This window comes from Macrotis lagotis, chromosome 2 (genome assembly GCF_037893015.1).
Source record: "Macrotis lagotis isolate mMagLag1 chromosome 2, bilby.v1.9.chrom.fasta, whole genome shotgun sequence".
NCBI lineage: Eukaryota > Metazoa > Chordata > Mammalia > Peramelemorphia > Peramelidae > Macrotis > Macrotis lagotis.
The window spans coordinates 169255845-169281575 of record NC_133659.1 but is presented as its reverse complement, the minus strand read 5'-3'; the positions used below and the strand labels follow the sequence as shown (position 1 = coordinate 169281575).

The following is a 25731-nucleotide window of genomic DNA, read 5'->3' as shown; positions in this document are numbered from 1 at the left end:
AGTGACTTGCAGCTAGCTAATTATTAAGTGTCTGAGGCTGTATTTGAATTCAGATCCTCCTGTCTCTAAGGCCAATTCTCTATCCACTGGACCCCTGTTAATTTGGATAAATAAAAGAATGACTGTCCAAAATATCTATAATAGACAGTTGGTGAAAGAGCACTGAATCTCAAGAGAAACTGGGGTTAAATATTTTGTATATTTGTAGAGATGTGGTTGGGGGCATTGTGATACAGTGGAGTCAAAGGACCTGGGTTCAGTCCTGCTTATAGTTCTTGTAAGACCTTAGACAAGTTGTCTACAAACCTTGTGGATCTCAGTTTCCTTATCTGTAAGGTGAGGGGGGTTGGATTAGATGTCCTGGGTTCCTTGCAGTACTTAATCAGTGATGTGATAAGCCCATGGGAGATGATGAACAAAATTTAACACATGGAAAGAAAAGAGTGATCAGAAGAAATGTGAATGATCTCCTCCCGCCACATCCCCCAAGCTGGAGAGCACACAACAGAGATGATCATCCAGCAAGGGAGAGGGAGATAGATCATCCAGGGATGTAGAAAAACAGAGGAGACAGTATTGAGGAGGAGCAAGTGATCCAAAGTATCATAAAAAGGACAAAAGAGTGAAGACTGAAAAAAGACACAGATGGGTAATTTGATAACTTTGGAAAGATAATTTCAGGTGAGTGATGAGTTCAGAAGCAAGGTTGCTGCTATAAAGAAATATCAAAATTTTGAAGGAAACTTTGTGTAGAGTTGAATATAAGGTGTAGAGAGGGCAAACAAAAGAAATCAAAAGTCTCCTTCCCTTTATACAGTTTAATACTTTTGAGTAAGGATGAGTTGAAATGATCCCATTCAGCTAACTATGGACTTTAAGTTTTGTAATTAATAGTTTCAAGTAATTTGGTAACTTTTTTTTCCCACTCCCTTCTCCAAATCTTTGTGGTGTTAGGATGCTCACCCTGTTGTGATTGAGCCTGCTTCTGTTCTGAATGGAGGCAAACATTCACTCAGTGCAGCAGTACATTCCATGGAGCAGGGGGATGAAAGAATGGGTGGAGGTCTCAATCACATGAGTCCCACAGAAGAAAAGTTGTCAGATAATATTTCTACTGCATCAGAAGCCTCAGAGACTGCTGGCAATAGTAAGCATAATTTTTTGTTTCTACTTGGATTTAGTGTGGGTCATATGTTAATGAAATCTACACTTTAAGAAATTCCAAATATTGGACAGCAGACCACAACATTCCCAAGTCAGTTGTAGCTATAAATGTAGCAGCTGAACATTGAGATTCTTAAATTCCTTATGATATCTTTATGTAAATAGTTTTTCATGGCCTTCCATTATGATTTATTTTCATTATGGAATATTATCCCTAGGGGAATTTATTAATCTATGGACCTTAGATTTTAGGTACTTTTGACTCCAGGGCTGATGCTTCATCCACTGCGCCACCCAGCTGCCCCAGACCTTAGATTTTAGGGACCATAATTTACAAAAATGGGAGTATTTTACCTCTTAGGCTTTATTGATCTTATCATTCTCAGGCAAGTATATCTTAGTTAGGTCATCTTCACCTCTGAAAACAAAGTTCCTTGACAAATTTATGGGAATTGTTTTATCAAATTATAGTAACATGTTCCTGTAAGATGTTGAGACCATACAAGATTGCCCTTTTAACACACTGTCTTTTTATTCTATTTGACATTTATATAGCACCTTAAAATTTGCTAAATACTTTACATATATCATCTCATTTCATCCTCACACAATATCTTAGATATTCCAGAAAGAGATTAACATGCTCATAGCATTTACCATCTAGAATTTTATAAGACAGCATTGGCCTGGATACACAAATGTAATACAGTTAATCTATATTACCTGGACAGTAAAGCTGCCCATTATTGGAAAACTATATTTAAATTTATCTTCATATTTCTCTTCAGAGTGAAGTAAATAAGAAAAGATCCCATCTTTTCTTCCCTTGATAGGCTTTCTATATACTGGTACTCCAGGAGCTGATATGTGTTTTGCTAGACAACATAACACTTCAGATAATAACAATCAGTGTTTGCTTGGATCCAATGGGAACATCTTACTACAACTAAATCCACAGAAACCAGGAGCTATTGATAACCAGCCTTTGGTAACTCAAGAACCAGTGAAGGTAAGTAATTTGAAATTTTAAATAAAAATGATTATTTTTTAATTTAACAATTTATTTAGTTAGACAGTGAACTGAAATATTTTTGGAATAGGCATTTAAAGATTTTAATAGAATTAATAGACTTTTATCTCCTTAAGTATACTAGCGCTGGAAGTATATTCATCTTTTTGGCATACCTGTTGAAAAATGCAGCCTAGTCTAAATTTTAAAAAAATTTTCAAATACATCAAAAAATAGTCTGCCCTTATTTGTAAATGCACAGATTAAAGTTTTACATAATTTTGCCTTGTGATTAAAAGTGGTTTATTTTAGAAATAAAATGTTTCCCTAAAAAGCTAAAAAATTTTGCCTGACCACATGAAATCACTTTATAAATCTGAACTGATATATCTATAGATAGAGAGATTAATAGATAGGTAGATGTGGGATTTTTTGTTTTTTTGTTGTTATTATCTGAGGCCGGATTTAAACTCAGGTTCTCCTGACTCCAGGGCCGGTGCTCTATCCCCTGTGCCATCTAGCTATTCCCCGATAAGATTTAATTTTTTTTTTTTTTTAACAAAAGAAGCAATCCTCTACAATCATGGTGGAAATAAACATTCATAGTCCGTCTTTCCTAAAGGCTACATCCCTTACACTAGAAGGGGGTCGATTGAAACGAGCTCCACAACTGATCCATGGTCGAGATTATGAAATGGTCCCAGAACCTGTATGGAGAGCACTTTATCATTGGTATGGAGCCAATCTGGCCCTTCCTAGACCAGTAAGTACAGCCACTATTTTTCTTTTCATTCTCTTCCAGCTTGGGTAATGGAATTGTCTGTAAAAGATACTTTGATTAATTTCCTGTCTCTCAGTAGACTCCAGTACATTGTCACTGCACTGAAGGTAACATTTCCTAGTGTTATATATATTGATTGTATAAAAGTTGACAGTTCTTTCTCAAGCACTTTTATTCCCATTTGACACAAACACCAGAGACAGAAGCGCTCAAGTTAATGCTTTGTGGCATCTAGGCAGGGAATCTGACCAGGGACATGGAAGCCTAGAGTTGTTTTCTAATTCTATCCATTCATTAGCTGGATATGGTATTAGGGACTCTCTGGGCCCCAGTTTTCTCATGTATAAAATGAGGGGAATAGGAATAGAAACCTTTAAGAGGCCTTCCTACTTTGATGAGTTTTCTGTCATTTTTCTTCTTAAAATGTAGATTACATAAGGAGTTTGTCAGTAGTGTATAAATGTTTCCAGTTCCAGAAATCTTAGGAACTTGAACCTACTAAATTGTTTTCTACCTTGCCCTCATTTTTCAGGGCATATTCTAATTGGACTTTGAACTTAGAGTATATCACATGAAAATATTCGTGATCTGTCTTTACCAACAATTTTAATTATGGTAATAAAAGAAAAATCCCATTTCATTATGACTCCAAGGGAGTCTTTCTGTGATACTGTCCTGAGGGTACTTCTTGTACAGTTGCTTCAGTTGATGAGAGAAGATAGAGTGTAACAGAACTTTATCCCTTTGTGTTGATATCCAGGTTAGACCTACTAGTAGTCATATTGTTATAGCAAGGTTTTGAATAATGTGAGTTAAATCAGCAAATGTATTTAGTACTTTTTCTGCAAGGCATTAGGGATACAAAGATAAAAGATTACATGTCTTTGTAGAACTTACTTAAAATCTCATATATGAATTAAAGTAGAATGAAAAGATAGACCCAGAATCCTAGATTAAAATAATTTAAGGAAGGAGAAATTGCTTTCAGCTGAGGATTTCAAGGGAATTCTTTGTAGAGTCTGTATAAATAGTATGGTTGCACATTCAATTTAGATAAATGTATAGCATGGACACAATGTAAAGACTACCAGATTGCCTTCTGTGGGGGGAGTGAAGTGATGATTAGGGGAAAAATTGTAAAATTCATAAATAAAAAAGAAAAAATAAATAGTCTATATTGCACATCTTTATCTTTTCTTCCTCTTCCTAATAAGAGTTATTTATGTATGATAAAAGTTTGTTAGGACAGCCTATAAAATACATCTTATTTCATATTATATTATTATATTATATTATATTATATTATATTATATTATATTATATTATATTATATTATATTATATTCAGTTCACATGGATTAGCACCATAGTATTAATCCTCCCTCTTCAGCCTTATTTTCTTAAAGTTCTACTTTATTTGGCATCAGGGTATTTAAATTTTATATGTTCTTAAATTATTGAATCTCTGAGCCTTCATTGATCATCACTGAAAATATTTCCCCTTCTTCTTTTCCCTGACAAAATACTACATTTAGATTGGAATTTTGGTATGAAAAGTATATAATGAAAAATATTGGACTCAGATCCAATGTCAAAAATATTGGAATCAGATCAAACTTGCTCCAAACACTTTTAGCTGTGTGATACTGGCCAAGACCCTTATCTTCTTTGGGCCTCAGTTTCCTCATCTATAAACTAACTGGATTACATTCTCTGTAACTCTTTCTTTATTTTTTCAAGACAGTTTTTTGACACTCATTTTTACAAAATTTTGAGCTCAAAATTTTTCTTCCTTTCTCCTTTCCCACCTCTTTCTGAAAGGGTAAGCAATTTTATATAGGTTATTTATGTTCAAACTTGTAAAACATATTTAAATATTTGTATGGTATGGAAAAACAAATAGATCAAATGAAAAAACTCACAAAAAATAAAGTGTAAGTAATTTGCTTCCATTTACATTCAGAATCTATCAGTTTTTTTTCTGAATATGGATAACTGTTTCCATACTGAATCCTTTGGGTTTGTTTTGGATCATTGTATTACTGAGAAGAGCTAAATCGTGCATAGTTGATCACACAATGTTGCTATTCTCTTAGTACTGTTACTTTCTTGGTTCTGCTTATTTCACTTCGTATTAGTTTTTTCTGATATACAGATTTGTTTCCTGATAATCTGTCTGCACAGTAGGATTCCATTACATTTCTATACCACAGCTTCTTCAGCCATTCCTCAATTTCTGATTTTTTTGCCACCACAAAAAGCTACTATAAAAAATATATATATGGAGAGAGAGAGAGAGAGAGAGAGAGAGAGAGAGAGAGAGAGAGAGAGAGAGAGAGAGAGAGAGAGACAGAGAGAGAGAGAGAGACAGAGAGAGAGAGACAGAGAGACTTTTTGCAAGGCAATGGGATTAAGTGGCTTTCCCAAGGCCACACAGCTAGGTAATTATTAAGTGTCTGAGGCCAGATTTGAACTCAGGGACTCCTGATTCCAGGGCCAGTGCTCTATCCACTGCGCCGCCTAACCACCACTAAATATTTTTATACAGGTAGGCCTCTTTCCCTTTTTAATGATCTGTTTGTGAGATACAGACTTAGTAGTAGTCTTAATGGATCAAAGGGTATGCAGTTTGGTTGCCTTTTGGGTATAGTTCCAGTTCTCCAGAATGATCGAACCAACAGTTCATTAGTGTCCCAATTTTCCCATTTTGTTCTTGTGAGTCTAAAAATAAAGGCTGTGTTAGCTTTGGCAGTATCAGGTTAACCACTAGATGCCTTGACCAATTAATGGGATTGTCTTTTTTTCTAACTTTGAGAAATTAAGAATTTGCCTGAATCAAAAGAATATATAAATGAACATGTTAGACTTTCCCAAAGTCAGGAATACTAAACATCAATGTTATTTTCAAATAAAATGCCTTATCATGATAGAAAATGACTAATATTTATCTTTGTACTTATTGAAAAGGAAAAAATTAGTTTGCAAATGAAAGGATTTGGGTTGAACTTATTGTTTGGATCTCTTGTTTGACATTATAAACAAGTACATAGAAAAGAGTAGTAACTAAAACAGTAATGGTTTTGTCTTGAAATATTCACTAGTGCAGTCTATAAATTGCTCGTGAGTTTTGTCACAAAACTGCTTTATTAGTGGTCAAGATTCTGCCAGAGTATATTATTATAGTCTGATTCCTGTAGATTTTTATCAGTAATTTTTAATTAATCATTTTTCCAATTATATATAAAAATAGTATTCAACATGTATTTTTGTAAAGTTTTCCTTCCTCTCATTCCTCCCCATACCCTAAGATAGCTAGTATTCTGATACTAGGTTATACGTGCAGAATCATTATACATATTTCTATATTAGTTTCTGCTGTAAAAGAAAAATCAGGAAAAAAAAAAGAGGAAAACCATGAGAAAGAGCAGCTAACATTTTTTATTTAAGGCAGTATGGTTAAGTGACTTGCCCAAGGTCACACAGCTAGGCAATTATTAAGTGTCTGAGACTGAATTTGAACTCAAGTCCTCTTGACTCCAAGGCTGGTGTACTATCCACTGTGCCACCTAGCTGCCCCAAACCATGAGAAAGAAAGAACAAAAAAAAATTTAGAAAAGCAAAATTAGAATGTTTTGTTCTGCATTCAGACATTGTTCTGTCTTGAAACGTCTGGCATTTTCCATCACAAGTCTTAGAATTGTACTGCTGAGAGTAGCTAAGTCTGTCATAATTGATATCAAATAATATTGCTGTTAATGTTTACAATGTTCTCCTGGTTCTGCTCATTTCACTCCATCAAATCATGCTCTTCTGAAGTCTACCTGCACATAATTTCTCCATCATATTCATATACCAAAATTTTGTTCAGACATTCCCCAAGTGATAGGCCTCTCCTCAATTTGCAATTCTTTGTCAACGCAAAAAATATTTTTGTACAAGTGGGTCTTTCCCCCTGTTTTTTGTGATCTCTTTGGGATATAGATCTGCTAGTGATATTGCTGAATCAAAGGGTATATACAGTTTCATTATCCTTTGTGTATAGTTCCATTTTGTACTCCAGAATGGTTGGATCAGTTCACAAATCCACCAAGAGTATGCATTAGTGGCCCAGTTTTTCCACATCCCCTCCAACATTGATCATTATCCTTTTTGGTCATATTGGCTAGTCTTACAGGTTGAACAATTCTGAGTTGTTTTAATTTGCTTTTCTCTAATCCATAATGATGTAGAGCCTTTTTTTCATATGACTGTAGATATCTTTAATTTCTTCATCTAATAATTGCCTATCTTTTCACTATTTATTTATTTATTTATTTGTTTATTTATTTATTGGGAAATGACTTGTTAGTCATATATTTAACTCAGTTCTCTATGTATTTTAGAAGAGTCCTTTATCAGAAACACTAATTGTAAAAAATTGTTTCCCAGTTTTCTGCATTCCTTCTAATCTTGTTTGCATTGGTTTTATTTGTACAAAAACTCTTTCACTTAATGTAATCAGGATTAAGCATTTTGCATGTTATAATGTTCTCTATCTCTTCTTTGCTTCTCCCTTTCCATAGATCTGACAGTTAAACTGTCCCTTGTACTCCTTATTGACTAATGTATTACCTTTTTGTGTACCTGTTTCAAACTTTTCTTGATATGTGGTTGAGATACTGATCTTTGCCCATTTTCTGCCATACTATTTTCTAGCTTTCCCAATAATTTTTGTCAAATATGTAATTCTTAGCCCAGAAGTTGGAGTCTTTGAGTTTATCAAACATTGGTACTTAGTGAATCCTAGAAAATCAACTATAAAACTATTTGAAACAATCAACAACTTTAGCAGAGTTACAGGATATAAAATAAGCCCACATACATTAGTATTTCTATGTATTACCAACAAAGCCCAGAAGCAAGAGATAGAAAGAGAAATTTCTTCCAGAAAAGGCTCTCACGCTGCTGTTGCAGCCATGTCTCTTGTAATCCCCGAGAATTTCCAGCACATTTTGATAATGTTCAACACCAACATTGAAGGATGACCAAAAATAGCTTTTGCCATCACAGCCATCAAGGGTGTAGGTCAAAGATATGCTCATGTGGTACTGAGGAAAGCAGACATTGACCTCACCAAGAGGGCTGGTGAACTCACTGAAGATGAAGTGGAGCATGTGATCACCATCATGCAGAATCCACGGCAATACAGGATTCCAGACTGGTTCCTCAACAGGCAGAAGGATGTAAAGGATGGAAAATAGAGCCAGGTTCTGGCCAACAGTCTAGACAATAAGCTGCATGAAGATCTGGACCAACTGAAGAAGATTCAGGCACATCATGGGCTTTGGCACTTCTGGAGTCTCCAGGTCCAAGGCCACAGGGGTTGCACTGTGGGTGTGTCCAAGAAAAAGTAAACATCTTCACTGGCCTTGTCTATTAATAAGTAGTTTATATCAAAAGAAAAAAGTAACTGTAGGGGCAACTGGGTGGTGCAGTGGATAGAGCACTAAATCTGGAGTCAGGAGGACCTGAGTTCTTGATCTCAGATGCTTAATACTTACTTAGCTGTGTGACCTTGGGTAAGTCATTTAACCCCATTCCCTTGCAAAAAATAAATAAAATAACTGTAGACAGCATGAAATACAAGAGAATCTGCCTGCCAAGACAGATCCAGAAATTATATGAACACAATTACAAAACACTTTTCAAACAAATAAAATCAGATGTAAAAAATTGGGAAAGTGTCATTTGTTCACAGGGAAGTAGTTATAATAAAAGTGACAGTTTTATCTAAATTTAATTACTTATTAAGTGCCAATCTAATCAAACCTAGAAAAACTATTTTATAGAGTAAGAAACAATAGTAGCAAAATTCATATGGAGAACAAAAGATCAAGAATATCAAAGGAATTAATGGAAAAAATGCAGAATGCAAAATGAAAAAAATGCCTAGCCATGCCATATGTAAAATTATTATAAAGTAGCAATCATCAAAAATATTTGGTACTGGCAAAGAAATAGTATGGTGGATTAGTAGAATAAATTAGGTACAAAAGAAACAGTAGTAAATGACTGCAGTATTCTACTGTTCAATAAACTCAAATACTTTAGCATCAGTTTTATAATTCTAGGGGAGATTTACCAGAATTCTGCTTAAACTGAGATTAGCGTTAATTAGGGTGAATTTGTTGGTTTTCCAGGTGTGTATGCTTGACTAGGAAAATAGAATAGTTTATTAGTATACAATTGTTCTACAGAGGAATTGATAAGAATGGTCACTAGCTGAATTTATCAGTGGTTTAGTTTATAGAGCTTTCTATTTCATTTATTTTTTCTCCTTATGATATTTAAAAATTATTTTTTCATTAAATTTATTTCTCATTTTGTACAAATAATGTTTTTTATACATTAATAAAATATTCTTGTTTAAGAGTAAACAAAATACCCCCTCCCCTCAAAAATAATAGACCCACTTGAACGATAAATTAAAGGGGAGAGAAAAAAATTAAAATTAAAATTGAAAAAATAATAGTAATAATTGTAGGTATGGCCAGGTGGCGCAATGGACGGCACACCAGCCCTGGAGCCAGGAGCACCTGAGCCCAAATCCAGCCCCATACACCCAACAATCACCCAGCTGTGTGACATGCAAGCCACCCCAACCCCATTGCCCTGAAAAAACAAAAAAAAAGGAAAAACAAAGACCCAAAATAAAATAAAATAGTAATAATAGTAGGGGTGGCTGGGTGGTGGACAGAGCACTGGCCCTTGAGCCAGGATCACCTGGGTCCAAATCCGGCCTCAGACACCCAGCGATCACCCAGCTATGCGACCCCAGGCAGGCAACCCAGCCCCATTTGCCCTGCACCCTCCCCCAAAAAATATTAACAATAAAAAAATATGCTGCAGTCTGTGTTCCAAACTCACCAACTCTGTCGTGGATGGATTACATTCTTTATGATAAATCCATTAAAAAAGTTACTTCCATATTTTTCCACCGTTGCCATTGCTGATTGCAACTCCCTCCTTTTGTACTTCTCCACTACCATGTACTATATTTTCTCTCTCCTTTCACTCTGACTCTGCTGTAGGGTAGCTGAGTGGCGCAGCAGACAGATCTCCAGCCCTGGGGCCAAGAGGCCCCGAGCACCCATACCACCCCTTAGGCCCAGCATCCACCTGGCCGTATGGTTCCCAGCCCCTTGCAAGAAGTAAAAAAGAAAATGTGTTATATCTGACCACTCTCCCCCCCATGGTCCATCATCTCCTCCATCACTTACATCCCTACCCCTTCCCCCTGCTCCCCCCTCTTCTTACTCCAGATGTCTATACCCCATTGAGTATATATGCTGTTTCCTCTCTTAGCCACCTCTGATGAGAGCAAAGATTCCCTCATTCCCCCTTGCCTCCCCCCTTCCATATCATTGCAATAGCTCATTGTAATAAAGAAAAATTTTATTATATGAAATATCTTGGCCTATTCCCCTCTCCTTTTTCTCCCATTACATTTCCCTTTTTTCTGTTGACTCCATTTTTACACTATATTTTATCTTCAAATTCAGCTTTTGCCTGTGCTTCAACTACAAAAGCTCTCTTTACCTACTCTATTAACTGAGAAGGTTCATATGAGTATTATCAGTGTCATTTTTCTATACAGGAATACATGCAGTTCATCATCATTAAATCCCTCATATTTCACCCCTCTCCTCCAATCTTCATGCTTCACCTGAGTCCTGTATCTGAAGATCAAACCTTCTGTTCAGCTCTGGCCATTCCAGAAGGAACATTTGAAATTCCCCTGGTTCACTGAAAGTCCATCTTTTTCCCTGGAAGAGGACATGCAGCCTTGCTGGGTAGTTCATTCTTGGCTGCATTCTAAGCTCTTTTGCCTTCCGGTATATTATATTCCAAGCCCTACAAGCTTCCAATGTAGTTGCTGCTAAGTCCTGTGTGATCCTGACTGCAGCTCCACGAAATTTGAACTGTGTCCTTCTGGCTGCTTGTAATATTTTCTCTTTGACTTGGGAATTCTGGAACTTGGCTATAATTTTCCTGGGAATTTTTTTTTTGGATCTCTTTCTTGGGGAGATCAGTGGATTCTCTCCATTTCTATTTTGCCCTCTGTTTCTTGGATATCAGGGCAAGTTTCCTGTAGTAATTCTTTGAAAATGATGTCTAGGCTCTTTTCCTGATCATGACTTTCAGGTATTCCAATAATTTATCTTTCCTAAATCTGTTTTCCATATCAGTTGTTTTTTCAGTGAGATGTTTCACATTTTCTTCTAATTTTTCATTCTTTTGGTTTTGAAGTATTGAGTCCTGATTTCAAGTAAATTCATCAATCTCCCTGAGTTCTATTCTTTCTATCTCCCTCACTTGATTTTCAAAGTCTTTTTTGAGCTCTGTCATGGCCTGAGCCCAATTTCTGATTTTCTTGGAGTCTTTAGATGCAGGAGCTTGTGCTTCCTCATCTTCAGACTGAGTATTTTGATCCTTCTTGGGATCACAGGCAAAGTATTTCTCAATGGTGTTCCTCTTTTTTCTCTGCTTACTCATTTTTCCAGCCTGGGCCTGGTTTTGGGGTGCTTCCTGAGCTTTTGGGACACTCCCACAAGGGAGTGTGTGAGGCTCTGTCCTCCCTCCTGGTCTGTGAATGACCATATGTGCCCCGCTTTGCCAGGGGCTGAGGTAGAGGGAGGCCCTGCTGCTCTATGTGGGCGCCTAGACTGCGATCAGGATCTGAATGTGGTCAGAACCCCAGAGTCCTGTTCCAGGGGCAGAGGACAGAGCTGGGCAGTCTGTCTGTGCTCCCTCCCTAGGCTCTGTACTCATGTCCTGGAGCTCCTGCTTACTGGCTTCTGCTTCCTGTTCCTGGATCTGCGCTGCCCGGGTTGCTCACTGTGTGCCCTGAGGGCTGGGCTCCACGTGCTCGCTCTGGCAGAGGTCCCCCCTCCTGATCCCCCAAGTTGTGCCCAGTGCTCCCCGGGGTGCAGCTCAGGAGACTCCCCCGCTGCTGCGAGCCACGGCTCCCAGCCTCCTGGGGCTGCCTCCTGTAGGCTCAAGTTCCTTCCCTCTGGCTGACCGTCCCTCCAACCCCGGGGAGCAGAGCCTTTTCACTCTTTTCCAGATTACCTTGGCTTGGAGATGTGCTTCAGTGGGTCCTTCTGTGGGTTCTGTCCCTCGAAAATTTAGTTAGAGTCCTTAGTTTATAAGTTTTAAGAGAGAGTACCTAAGAGACATCCTCTCTTGTCACCATCTTGGCTCCGCCCAGAAATGTATTGTTAAAGGAGTTTCTCTGCAAAGAGTTTCATTGATTGGAGGCAGGTAGGTGGTGCAGTGGATAAAAGAGCTCCAGTCCTGGAGTCCTAAGTTCAAATGCAGCCTCAGACACTTATTACCTAGCTGTATGACCTTGGGCAAGAATGGGGGGGAAATTGTAAAACTCAAAATAAATAAAACCTTTCTAAATAAAAACAAAAAGTTAAATGATCATTTTGTTGTCATTACACATTTAAAGCACTTAATTTTTGTAAGAGTCGGGTATTATCCCCCCCTTATAAAATTCTGAATTGACATTATTCTACCAAAATTACCATCACAACTTCAATTTTCAGATCCCTGATCATATATTTGAATCTGGAAAAGACCTTAGAAATCAGTTCAACCCCCTTATTTTACAGTTGAAAAAGCTGAGGCAGGCCTAGGATGGTGAACTGACTTGTTTAAATTAAGCCACAGGATTTAAAAAGCAGGTGTTACATTTTAAACTCAGTTTCTCTGAATCTAGAACTGTTAGTTTGTCGTTGTACCACTGAACATTAGAGGAATTGCATGCCTCTTCTCTTAAAATTGCGCGAGCATTTGTAGCCAATATCTTTGTGAAGCAGGTTGGGGGGGGGGGGTAAAAAGTTATATGTGCAAGAAAAACTTTCTTTTTTTTTAAAGCAGAAAGTTTTCTATTTAAAAACTTTTATATTATGGTATTTTTAAGTTAGTTTCAAATGTTATCACAAAGGATAAAGAATTTTATAGTAGAAATTTAAGTCAAATTTCCCAGAAGAAACTTTATTATTCCCAGTCATAATATAGATTTTTGTCTACATTGTATGCTCATCTAAACTCTTGGAAGTATGGAACCTTATGGTGGACAACTTGGTATCATAAGCAGTAAACAGCCTGTAGTAGGTACTCAATAAATATCACAAATAAATGATTTGAATTTGACAAAGTAGTAAACACTGACTTCTGTTGCCTAAATTTGTTCCCAGGTTCTCCCTTTTTGTGACCATCTGGAGTCTTTAGAGTAATTTAGAGGAATTATAAATGTATCTAAGTATTTTTATTGAATCTCCAAAGCCCTTGGTAAAATCAGAGATTATCTTTCTGTAGATTCATAACTCAAATCTCACCCCTTTTCCTCCCTACCTCAACTATTGCCTCACAACCTCAACAGGAGACATTAAATTGAGAAAAACGTCTTTCTGTTCTTTTCTTATCCCCTTGATGCTTTCAGATGTTGTTTTCCCTTATCCTTTCTAAATGTCACTTAGTCATCAGTACCAGATGCCCTATTTGTGCTATTTGTCCCTTATTGTATGTTTATTAGCATCATCAGAATGCTCTTGTCCCATCTCGGCAAAAAATGGGCTTCACATAGGAACATCTTTGAGCTCATATCTAGACCCTGCTTCCTTTTACCCCTTGGTGTGTAGTAGGGGTTTTGTTTTTTTGTTTGGTTGGGGTGTTTTAGGTTTTTGCAAGGCAAATGGAGTTAAGTGACTTGCCCAAGACCACACAGCTAGGTAATTATTAAGTGTCTGAGGCTGGATTTGAACTCAGGTACTCCTGACTCCAGGGCTAGTGCTCTATCCACTGTGCCACCTAGCCACCCCTATTGGTAGTAGTTTTTATTAGTTCTTCTAACCAACTTTTGTATCTTATGGTCATTTCCTATTTCTTAACTTTTGTAACCTTTCCTTACAGAATTATTTCATCTCAATCTTGAGTTGAAAAAAAGTAAACTAAGTCAGAACCAGGCAATCCTGGGCACCAATTTCCCCTTGACATCCATAATGCCTGGAATAAACTACAAGGGGATCATCCTACCAATGGATTTTCACTTCACAAGTAGTCTTTTGGTGCCTATTTAAGATTTTTTTTCATTCTTATTTATGTGTGAAGTCCAATTTGCTTGTCATTTTTAGCAGATGTTCATTTATCTTAATTTTCAAAACACCAGGTTATCAAGAATAGCAAAACAGACCTCCCGGAACTAGAATTGTTTCCTCGATATCTGCTCTTCCTGAGACAGCAACCTGCCACCCGGACACAGCAATCTAACATCTGGGTGAATATGGGTATGATGAGCCTGAGAATGTTTCCTCAACATTTACCTAGAGGTAACTTAAGAATGCAGCAAGAATACAGTATATTTCTCAAAAACATGAAAAACGGGTGCTTTTTCCACCAAGTCTGGTGCTACTGGGCTGATATGCATTTCCATCTGCTTTTATACAAAATCATTAAATATGCTAATATATGGAGCTTAGATCTAAGATCATGCACAAGTATGAATTAGTCAGAAAAGGAAGCCCAAATGATTCAAGGATGAAATAGCAAGTTTTTGTGTAAGCCCTGAAATGTATCAATAATAGTAACTATCTTATCAGGTTTGTAAAGCACATTGTAAATCTTCAAGTTCTATAAAATGCTATTATTATTCCCTCATGTAGTCATTGCTATGAAAATCAATAATGCCTCTGAAGATTTCTGCTAATCCCTATTTAAAACTTTTCCCACTCTACCATTTTATGTAATTAGAAAGCAAATAAAATATTTATATAATTTTTAAAAAGAAATAAAACTTTTCCACTTTATTCTTATGCTTAGCTCAGTAATTCCTTGGCAGTAGCATTTTTAATTACTAAGGATAACACCTAAAATTTCCTTATGATATTTAAATTTCTGGAACAACATAAATTTTTTACTATTTATCGGTCTAAATTTTAGTGATAATCTGACTTGAGAGAATTTCTATTATTTAAACTTAAAAGATGAGCTGTGATTGATAGAGAGCATTCTTTTAGACTTCTTATCATATTGAGTTGATTTTTTTTAAAGAAGGTCTAGATTAGAAATGTGAAAAAGCACTAATTCCAATGTATTACAAGGGTCAAAGGACACATTTGTGACAATGGAAGTGATAGATTTATTTTTCAAGAATCTCAGGCAAATCATAATCCTGTATAAATATTTTCCCATTTATTAATATAGCTACTGTTTAAGGACAAAACTGGAATACTATTTACTGACATTCTTACAGTAGAGAAATAAAAACTCTGAAAATATTATTTAAAATAAACAATGATCAGACCTTTTAATTTTTCTATCAGGTTGTCATATAACTACAAACTTCTTTGTTTAGTCAGAAGATTTCTGAGTAAAACATCCTTGTGTGTACTCACTATAATATTGAATTTTTAATATCAGTGATAGGCATGATTTATTTTTATTATTCATCCTGCCAATTATATTATGGAATATCCTTTTACATTGAGTTGACAGACTTTGAATTTTACTCTCTTACCAGGAATTCATGTTATAGGAAAAAAATTCAACATTAATATTGGATATAAGGGGAAGACTATTTTTGATTTGAAAAACTGTCATCAATATTACCCCAACCTTTGAAACTTCAGAGAATGATAACCATATCTAATTAAAACTTATTTAGAAGTGATTTTCTAGGGGCGGCTAGGTGGCGCAGTGGATAGAGCACTGGCCCTGGAGTTAGGAGTATCTGAGTTCAAATGTGACCTCAGAATTACCTAGTTGTGTGGCCTTGGGCAAGCCACTTAACCCCATTGCCTTGCAAAAAAAACAAAAACTATAAGAAGTGATTTTCTTATTCTGTGTACATACTATTCTATATATGCTACCACTTTAGGAGGCCAATTATATTCAACTTTGCCCCTAAGAAGATATCAAATGAGGGGCAACTATTTGGCACAGTGGATATATCAAATACCGACCCTAGAATTAAGGAGGATCTTAGTTCAAGTCTGGCCTCAGACACTTAAGAATTATCTAACTAGGTGACCTTGGGCAAATCACTTAACCCCTTTGCCTTGAAAAAAATTTTAAATAGGTCACATGAAGGCAAACAATAAAATATTATCAATAAAATTTATTCTTTACTATATATTCTTGATAAATTGTTTTCACAACTTTCTATCAAAATAAATGGGTGGTTATCCTTGGCCTTTTGTAGGACACAATATACTCGTATATTTTTTGATGAAATGAAAATGGAACTTAAGAATTATTACTCTTTAGTAAGATTTCTTTACAAATCTTGTGCTGATCCTAGATTTTTGCTGCTTTTATAAATTCTGCTAGATTAATGGAAGCCAACCAAAGCCATAAAATAACTTGTAACCAGTGGCTGTCTGTTTGATGAGTTATATTTACTGAAACTATCTTCCACCTAAATAATTTTGAGTATTTGGCTTATGACTAGAGACTTTGGTGTGGACATTAGAAAATGCTTCTGATTCTTATTAATGGATAATTCTGATGTGCCAAATTTATTCTTAATTTGAAATTTTGCTCTGCATTAATTATTTGTTAAATCAATTATTAATCTTGAAGTATTCAAGAATCTGCTTTCTTGCTGTAATCTTAATGACTAATCCTCTAATCTGTAATTGCAGAGATTTGTTCTTTTCCTTTAAGAAGTTATCCTTTGCTCTCTGAAGGTAAAAGGAGTGCTTTACTTTTTTGTTGAGAAATTTTTTAATTTGGTTTTGCTCTTTTTACTATAATATTCATCATTCTCTTCACTCCATTTGTTATTGTTGTTTATTTGATTATTTTATTCCCTTTGAAATGGGTGGGGGATGTTAGTCACTGCTACTGTTTATAACTCTTCATTGCAGAAAATGCTGTGACAGTATCTTGTGTAAGAATTCTTCTAAGAAAAATACATGTTGTATAGTTTTCTTCAGTTTTCCCCATATTTAGTTATCTTTTCATTAGATAAGCTAACATACTGATGCTAAGACCTTTACATGGATAGAGACTTAATATGGTTAATTAAAGAGTTAATAATAGTAAAATTCAGAATCTAAAATCATGGTCATCTTCAAGAAAAACAGCACTGATATACTAATTATTTGCTGTTATAGAAAAATTAATCTTCAAAGGGGTAATTAATTTTGTGATATATTGTGTTATTTCTATTTGGAGGCAGCTGTTTCATATAATAACCTATATGGTTTTCTTTAAGTTTTTTTTTTCAAAATTTTGCCTTGACCCTCTTCCTCCTCTAAAATCTCTGATTGGATTTGAGATTGTCCTCAGTTTTTTCCGTTATTGTTGCTGTAGCCTTATCTCAAGCTTCTTTGAATTGTGTCTGTCACTGACTTAGGATCATAGATCTAGAACTAAAAGGGACCTCAGATACTACCTATTCCCACATCCTAGTTGGAAGAAACCGGGCTACATGCCCACTTACTTGAGGTCACTCGGGTAGTAAACAACAGAGGCACATCATCTAACTCCAAAGTCTGTTCCCTTTTTTTGCTATGTCAAGTAGCCTCTTTTACCAATTGATGATTAATATATTGTAGAGAGAACTTTTCAGATAAAGTTACTGTATACCCAGATCAGGATTAAATATCCCTAATTTAAAATAAAATTTCCATTCTCATATGATTTGATTGTTCTTCCAGAGGGGGATTAAGCAATTTGGAAGTTGTGGTGGTACTAGAAGTTTGATTTATTTTCATAAAGTATTATTTTAAGAAAGTCCTGTTTCTTTTTTTTCAGGCATAGAGTTTCCAAGCAGTAGCATTTTTTTTTTTACTGCTTGGTACTACATGTCTTTTAGTCTAAAAATGCCTGGGGCAGCTAGATAGTACAATGGATAAAACACTGGCCCTGAAGTCAAGAGGATCTGAGTTCAAATTTGACAGCAGATGCTTGGCATTTACTGACTGTTTAACCCTGGGCCAGTCACTCAACTTTGATTGTCTTGCCAAAAAAAATACCTTGGGGTTTCTGTTATTTTCTGTTTCAGAGGTATAGCTTTTGTCTACTTCTTGGAAAGTCTCCTCCTGTGTTTGTATTCAACCTAAAACTTTAGTCTTATACATTAAATATTTTCATCTACTGGCTTTTATTTTGTGATTGTTGTTTCCTAACTTAATATTTTAGTCATTGAAGTGAATTTATTTTGACACCTGCCTTTTTCTTTATTGTGATTATGATGACCACAGGGAATGTGCCTTCTCCAAATGCTCCCTTAAAGCGGGTGTTAGCCTATACAGGATGTTTTAGTAGAATGCAAACCATCAAGGAAATTCACGAGTATCTGTCTCAGAGGCTACGCATCAAAGAGGAAGACATGCGTCTGTGGTTATACAACAGTGAGGTAAGAATGTCTAAAGGTGCTTATGAGTCAAGGATGTCAGATTTTAAAAGCAACATTTATTGCATAAATAAATACTGATCTTCAACTGTGTATGAGATGCTAGAGATAAAAATGAAAACCCTTACTGTTCTAGGGAAATGGATTTCACTGGGAAGAGACCAGACTGGGACAGTCTGTTGTTCTCAGCCTTAGGAATTGCCCAGATGGAGAGGGCAAGACAAGATGTGGAAACAGCAAATTGTCTGGTTAGACTTGGCAGCTTCTCTTCTCCCCCCCCCCCCCCCTTGTTTTGCCTTTTCTCTCCTCAAGAAGAAAATTACTGAGAAATAAGAATAGAAAAGTAGGAGATGATAAGGGCCCTTAAGTACAAAGATAAAGAATTTATATTTTATCAAATAAATGAACATTCATCAAATACTTACTATAGCTCAAGAACTTTGCTAAGTTTTAAGGATACAAGTGGAACTGTCCAGACAGCCCCTGATCTCAAAGAGCTTGTTACCTAATTGGAGGGGACAACATGTAAAAGAAGATTCTACTGCAGGGCAAATGAAGAGTACTGGGTTCCTTAGGTTATATAAACAAGTGTTATAACAGTTCCAAAAGACATAGGGTTTAGAGTCAGGGAAGATGGTGAAGCCTGGAAGATGTTGGAAAACAGTGGCAGGGCAAATGAAAAAGCCTGCCAGTCTTCCCTGCCAGTAGAGTAACAGTTACCATATTTTTTAAGAATATGTATTGTGTGTAAAGACTCACAGACTGCCTTCTGTGGGGGGTGAGGGGAGGGAAGCAAGATTGAGGGGAAATTGTAAAATTCAAAATAAATCAAATCTCTCTTTAAAAAAAAGAATACTAGCTGTGTGGCCTTGGGCAAGCCATTTAACTCCATTTGCCTTGCAAAAACCTAAAAATAAAAAATAAAAAAAAAAGAATAGGTATTGTGATAAGACCAGATGGTTTTGAGCAGAAGGATGACATGCTCAGCTCCCTGTAGTGTGAAGTTTTATTTGACAGCAGAATTGAAAAGTGGTATCATCTAGGAGAGAGATTTGAAAAAAGGAGACCAGTTAGGGAATCATTGGCAATAATCAAAGAGAGAAATAATAATGTCTGACCTAGTCTAGTGGTGGCAGTAAAGCGGGGCGGGGAATGGAATGGATGTAAGAGAGATTTTGTGGGTAGAAAGAAAAGGATTCAGCAGTTTAAGAGATTATAGAGAGAGTTAGGGTGATTTAAGTTAAGCCTTGGTGTCTAGGAGAATTGAGGTATCCTTATTAAAAGGAGATAATTTAAGAGGAGGAACAGGTTTTTTGTTTGTTTGTTTGTTTAGGTTTTTGCAAAGCAAATGGGATTAAGTGGCTTGCCCAAGGCCACACAGCCAAGTAATTATTGTATCTGAGGTCACATTTGAACTCAGGTACTCCTGACTCCAGGGCTAGTGCTCTATCCACTGAGCCACCCAGCTGCCCCTGAGGAACAGGTTTCAAAGAGAAATAATGAGTATGAATTTTCATTAGGAAGTGAGGGACTCTGGAGATCAGGGATAAATATATATATATATATATATGGGAATTATACATAGGCAGAATATTTGAGATATATATGGAACAGGACTCTGGGGCTCTGACCACATTCAGATCCTGATCGCAGTCTAGGCCCTGCCATAGAACAGCAGGGCCCCCCCACCTCAGCCCTGTGGCAGAGGGGGGCACATATGGTCATTCAGAGACCAGGAGGGAGTACAGAGCCTCACACACTGAGATCCTTGTGGGGGTGTCCCAAAAGCTCAGGAAGCACCCCAAAACCAGGCTCAGGCTGAGAAAAGGAGCAAGCAGAGAGACTAAAGGAACACCATTGAGAAATATTTTGCATATGAGCCCAAGAAGAATCAAAATACTCAGTCTGAAGATGAGGAAGCACAAGCTCCTGCATCTAAAAGACTCCAAGAAAAACAGAAATCAGGCTCAGGCTATGACAGAGCTCAAAAAAGACTTTGAAAATCAAATGAGGGAGTTAGAAGAAAAACTGGGAAAAGAAATGAGATGCAGGAAAAACATGAAAATGAAGTCAGCAGCTTAGTCAGGGAAATCCAAAAAAAATGCTGAAGAAAACAGCATGCTAAAAACCAGCTTAGGTCAAATGGATAAAACAGTTCAAAAAGTTATTGAGGAGAAGAATGCTTTAAAAAGCAAAATTGGCCAGGTGGAAAAAAGTGATAAGAAAGCTCGCTGAGGAGAACAAATCCTTCAGACAAAGAATAGAACTCGGGGAGATTGATGAATTTACAAGAAACCAGGACTCAATACTTCAAAACCATAAGAATGAAAAATTAGAAGAAAATGTGAAACATCTCATTGAAAAAACAACTGATATAGAAAACAGACTTAGGAAAGATAATTTAAAAATTATTGGAATACCTGAAAGTCATGATCAGGAAAAGAGCCTTGACATCATTTTCAAAGAATTATTTCGGGAAAATTGCCCTGATATTCTAGAAGCAAAGGGCAAAATACAAATGGAGAGAATCCACTGATCTCCCCAAGAAAGAGATCCAAAAAAAAAAACCAACCCCCAGGAATATTATAGCCAAATTCCAGAACTCCCAAGTCAAAGAGAAAATATTACAAGCAGCCAGAAGGACACAGTTCAAATTTCGTGGAGCTGCAATCAGGATCACACAGGACTTAGCAGCAACTACATTGGAAGCTTGTAGGGCTTGGAATATAATATACCGGAAGGCAAAAGAGCTTAGAATGCAACCAAGAATCAACTACCCAGCAAGGCTGAATGTCCTCTTCCAGGGAAAAAGATGGACTTTCAGTGAACCAGGGGAATTTCAAATGTTCCTTCTGGAATGGCCAGAGCTGAACAGAAGGTTTGATCTTCAGATACAGGACTCAGGTGAAGCATGAAGATTGGAGGAGAGGGGGGAAATATGAGGGACTTAATGATGATGAACTGCATGTATTCCTGTATAGAAAAATGACACTGATAATACTCATATGAACCTTCTCAGTTAATAGAGTAGGTAAAGAGAGCTTTTGTAGTTGAAGCACAGGAGAAAGCTGAATTTGAAGATAAAATATGGTGTAAAAATGGAGTCAGTAGAAAAAAGGGAAATGTAATGGGAGAAAAAGGAGAGGGGGAATAGGCCAAGATATTTCATATAATAAAATTTTTCTTTATTACAATGAGCTATTGCAATGCTATGGAAGGGGGGAAGGCAAGGGGGAATGAGGGAATCTTCACTCTCATCAGAGGTGACTAGGAGAGAAAACAGCATATATACTCAATGGGGTATAGACATCTGGAGTAAGAAGGAGTGGGGAGCAGGGGGAAGGGGTGGGGATGTGAATAAAGGAGGAGAGGATGGACCATGGGGGGAGAGTGGTCAGATATAACACACTTTCTTTTTTACTTCTTGCAAGGGGCTGGGATTGGAAGGCCTATCTGGGACCACAGGGCCAGGTGGATGCTGGACCTAAGGGGTGGTATGAGGGCTCGGGGCCTCTTGGCCACAGAGCCAGGGACCTGCCTGCTGTGCCACTCAGCGACCCTACAGCAGAGTCAGAGTGAAAGGCGAGAGAAAATATAGTACATGGTAGTGGAGAAATACTAAAGGAGGGAGTTACAATCAGCAATGGCAACTTTGGACTTACCATAAAGAATGTGATCCATGCACGATAGAGTTGTTGGTGTTGGAACAAATACTCAAGCATATTTTTTATTATTTTTATTATTATTATTATTATTTTGGGGGGGTGCCGGGCAAATGGGGCTGGGTGGCCTACCTGAGGCCGCATAGCAGGGTGTTCATTGGGTGTCTGAGGCTGGATTTGGACCTATGTGCTCCTGGCTCAAGGTCCAATGCTCTGTCCGCCACCCAGCCACCCCTAATATTATTACTATTTTATTTTATTTTGGGTCTTTTTTTTTCTTTTTTTTTTGGTTTTTGCAGGGCAGTGGGGTTGGGGTGATTTCATGTCTCACACCTGGGTGATTGTTGGGTGTACGGGGCTGGATGTGGGCTTGGGTGCTCATGGCTCCAGGGCTGGTGCTCCATCCATTGCACCACCTGGCCATACCTACAATTATTACTATTATTTTAAAAAATTTTTTCTCTCCCCTTTATCGCTCAAGCGAGTCTATATTTATGGGGGAGGGGTATTTCATTTACTCTTAAACAAGAATATTTTATTAATATATAAAAAACATTTGTACAAAATGAGAATAAATATTAAAGAAAAAAGAAAAAAAATTTAAAAAATTTAAAAAAAGAAGATATATCCATTGCTGTCATACGGAGTTCACATTAGGTGTAGTTCTTGACTTTTGAATATCTGATTAAACTTGATTTCTGTAAATTTTTTAATAATCAAAATTAAAGTGAACTTTGACTTTGAATATAGTGAATTATAAATATTGTGATGTTTTCATCTGTGTCTTGTTTTAGGTACAGAGATAAAGATTATATAACTTGCTCTCATACAAATAGCAGTATACACTTATTTTGTATCAGATTTCCATGACTAGAACTATGTGATTGAAGTTTTAAATGATCATGTTTATTAAGAGAGATAATGCTTAATATAAACAAATCTTCAAAAGTACTTTTCTTTTTCTTACAGAACTATCTTACTCTTCTGGATGACGAAGACCATATGTTAGAATATCTGAAAATTCAGGATGAGCAACACTTAGTTATTGAAGGTAGAAGCTTCAACATGTTGAAAATGAGGGCGGGACAGGGGAAGGGGTCAGGGTTTCTTTCTTTTAGGCATACTGTCTTACTCTTTATGACTAATAGTTCATTATTTTCTTTTGTTAGAAAAGAAATTTCTAACATATATATATATATATATATATATATATATATATATATAATACTAGAGCAATTCTTTAAAAACACTTCTAAGGTTTTTAAAAGAAATTACAGAACATTTCATTATTCAGAAAACCAGATTTTTCTTATAACTCTGAGTTTTTTAAAAAGTAGATACTTTATTATTTTTAATTTTTAAATCTTAAAGCTTTTTTCTTTATTTCTTTTTTTAACATTATTTTATTTTTTAATTACATGCAAAGAAAGTTTTCAATATTCATCTTTTTTTTAAGCTTTTGAGTTCCACATTGTTGTACTTCCTTTCTTTCTCCTCATGACAGTGATTAATCTGATATAACTTTCCTTTTACTCTGATTCTTTTACAGCATGACAAATATGAAAATATATTATACATGATTGTTCATATATAACCTGCATTTACAAAAAACTTTCAAAAAATGAATGTTGAAATCTATCTTTGCATATAATTGAAAGCATAAAATAACATTCAAAAATGCTTAATTGGAAACTTAACATTAAATATCCAGGCAGACATCTCGATATATTGAAATTTTTTTTAAAAACAGACACACTGAGAGAACATGGGCTTTTTAAGACTGGCAGATGATTTAATACCTTTTAGCTTGAAAAATGCCACCATCCATTTATTGAGGTTGTAGATTTTTGGATTTATTAAAATTTAGGGGCAAGGGGATCTTGATACCAGCATTGAATCCATGTAGACTGGCTCCCAACAACTTACTGTTATCTTTTTTCCCCTTCAGATTGAATAAAACAAACAAACGACCTATTACTTGCTAACCTGGAAGTGTTCCTTATATTAAGATAGGCAGGTACAATACTCTTAGAAATTGATACTTAAAAATAATATGTTTAAGTTAAAGTGTAAATATTAGTTCTAAACTTAACTTTCTTGGGTTTTTGTCAGTCTGATTTTAATCTTAGCATTTGGTTCATTATTCCCTAACTTAAAATATCTGTACCATGCCCAGTGGCAAAAAAACAAAAGTAGAAACAAACAAAAAAGAAAACGACTCTTCCCAATGCCAAAATTTACTTTATTTTCTATTTCTGTCATTTTCTAAAATATAGATTGATTTAGAGAAAGAAATCTTTTATCTCCTCCCTCGGGGCCCCTACCAACTATTGAGCTGCATGAGGTATTAATACATTAATATCTTTTTCTTTCTAGTTCGAAATAAAGATATGAGCTGGCCAGAAGAGATGTCATTTATAGCAAATAGCAGTAAGATAGACAGACACAAGGGTAAGTGTCTGGTGTTTTTAATGTCTTTAACATATTATCTGAAATCTCCATGAACAGGTTAAGAAATTAGTGCTTATAATAGATCATTAAGTGGGTTTATTCTTTGATTTATATTTCTCTGGAACTCTTGAAGACTGTATAGAGCTAAAAATCAGGAAAAGTCTAACTCTTCTCTTTATAAATGGTTATATATTTAGTTCTGGTACTCCATTTCAATTTAAATGAAAGATTTATTGATTACTTACTATAAGAAGGGCACTGCCATTGGTGCCAAAGAAAATAGAAAAATAAGAAATAAGGTTCCTTCTTTGAAATCAGTAATAATTACTATGCTTAGAAATTTAATTCACTTTTTATTAAATTAGCTACATAATCTTAGCAATTGAATGTCATCCATTTTTAAGAAAAAAATCTGAACTATTAAAAAGTAAATGTAATATTAATTTATTGTAAAGGAATTGCTGATTCAGGGGCAGAAAGTAATAATGAATTATATATACTGTCCACCAAAGACTTTTCAGCAAATTCTATGCAATGAATGTTTCTTCCTTTAAATTTTGCGAGGAACTTTGCCTTCAGTTCCAGAAAAAGGTAATGGAGAATCATTTGTGGTTCATGCTCATTTCTTTGAGTTATAATATGTTAGCAAGAATGTTCCTTTTAGATAAAAATGAAGGTAATTTGACAAAATATTTAGGCAAATTTAAAATTATTACTTTGAATATAAGTGGATTCAGTTCATCTATTTAAAAAAAAGTGATTAGGCATCGAGGGAAGAAAAGCAATTCTCCAAAATGTTATTTAAATAAAATGTGGGTTAGGGATGAAGCACACCCTCAATCTGGAAAATTTACATAAAATTTTTTGGCCTTCCCTTCCTAACAGAGAAGAGATTTGAATTTTTTTTCTTTTCTTTTTTTGGGAGGGTGTTTTTAGAACCTCATTGTAAAATTCGAATTAAATATTTGGTTACAGGCTACAATACCATTCATGTATCTTTGCTTTTCTCAACTTGTTCTGTGCTCTCTGCTAACATTCACATATTATCTGTGGCTTCCACAAAACTCCCAAAGTTTTTTCACTTAATTTCTTAGGCCCACAAGCTGAAAGGGATAGCTATATTATCTCCATTTTAGATGAATAAACTGAGGCAGACAGAGGTTAAATAACTTGTCCAGAGTTGGATAGCTAGTACATGTCTGAGGCAGGATTTGAACTCTGGCCTTTCACATTTTAAGTCCTGCATGATATCCACT

General features: G+C 35.9%; 1 protein-coding gene and 1 pseudogene across 2 annotated transcripts in view; both read left to right on the top strand.

Moving 5' to 3' along the window:
• The window catches only part of USP32 (ubiquitin specific peptidase 32), a 244747-nt gene that overhangs the window by 169706 nt on the left and 49310 nt on the right, over nucleotides 1-25731 (top strand). Inside the window, exons 13-19 of one of the 2 annotated variants that reach the window (XM_074223514.1) lie at nucleotides 955-1147; nucleotides 1998-2173; nucleotides 2796-2936; nucleotides 14172-14331; nucleotides 18211-18365; nucleotides 22994-23075; nucleotides 24401-24475. In XM_074223514.1, coding sequence (XP_074079615.1) covers nucleotides 955-1147; nucleotides 1998-2173; nucleotides 2796-2936; nucleotides 14172-14331; nucleotides 18211-18365; nucleotides 22994-23075; nucleotides 24401-24475 — 982 coding nt within the window. The remainder of the gene's footprint in view (nucleotides 1-954; nucleotides 1148-1997; nucleotides 2174-2795; nucleotides 2937-14171; nucleotides 14332-18210; nucleotides 18366-22993; nucleotides 23076-24400; nucleotides 24476-25731) is intronic. The other variant, XM_074223515.1, reaches the window with a different exon arrangement.
• On the top strand, nucleotides 2943-14165 carry LOC141513570 (small ribosomal subunit protein uS13-like; annotated as a pseudogene).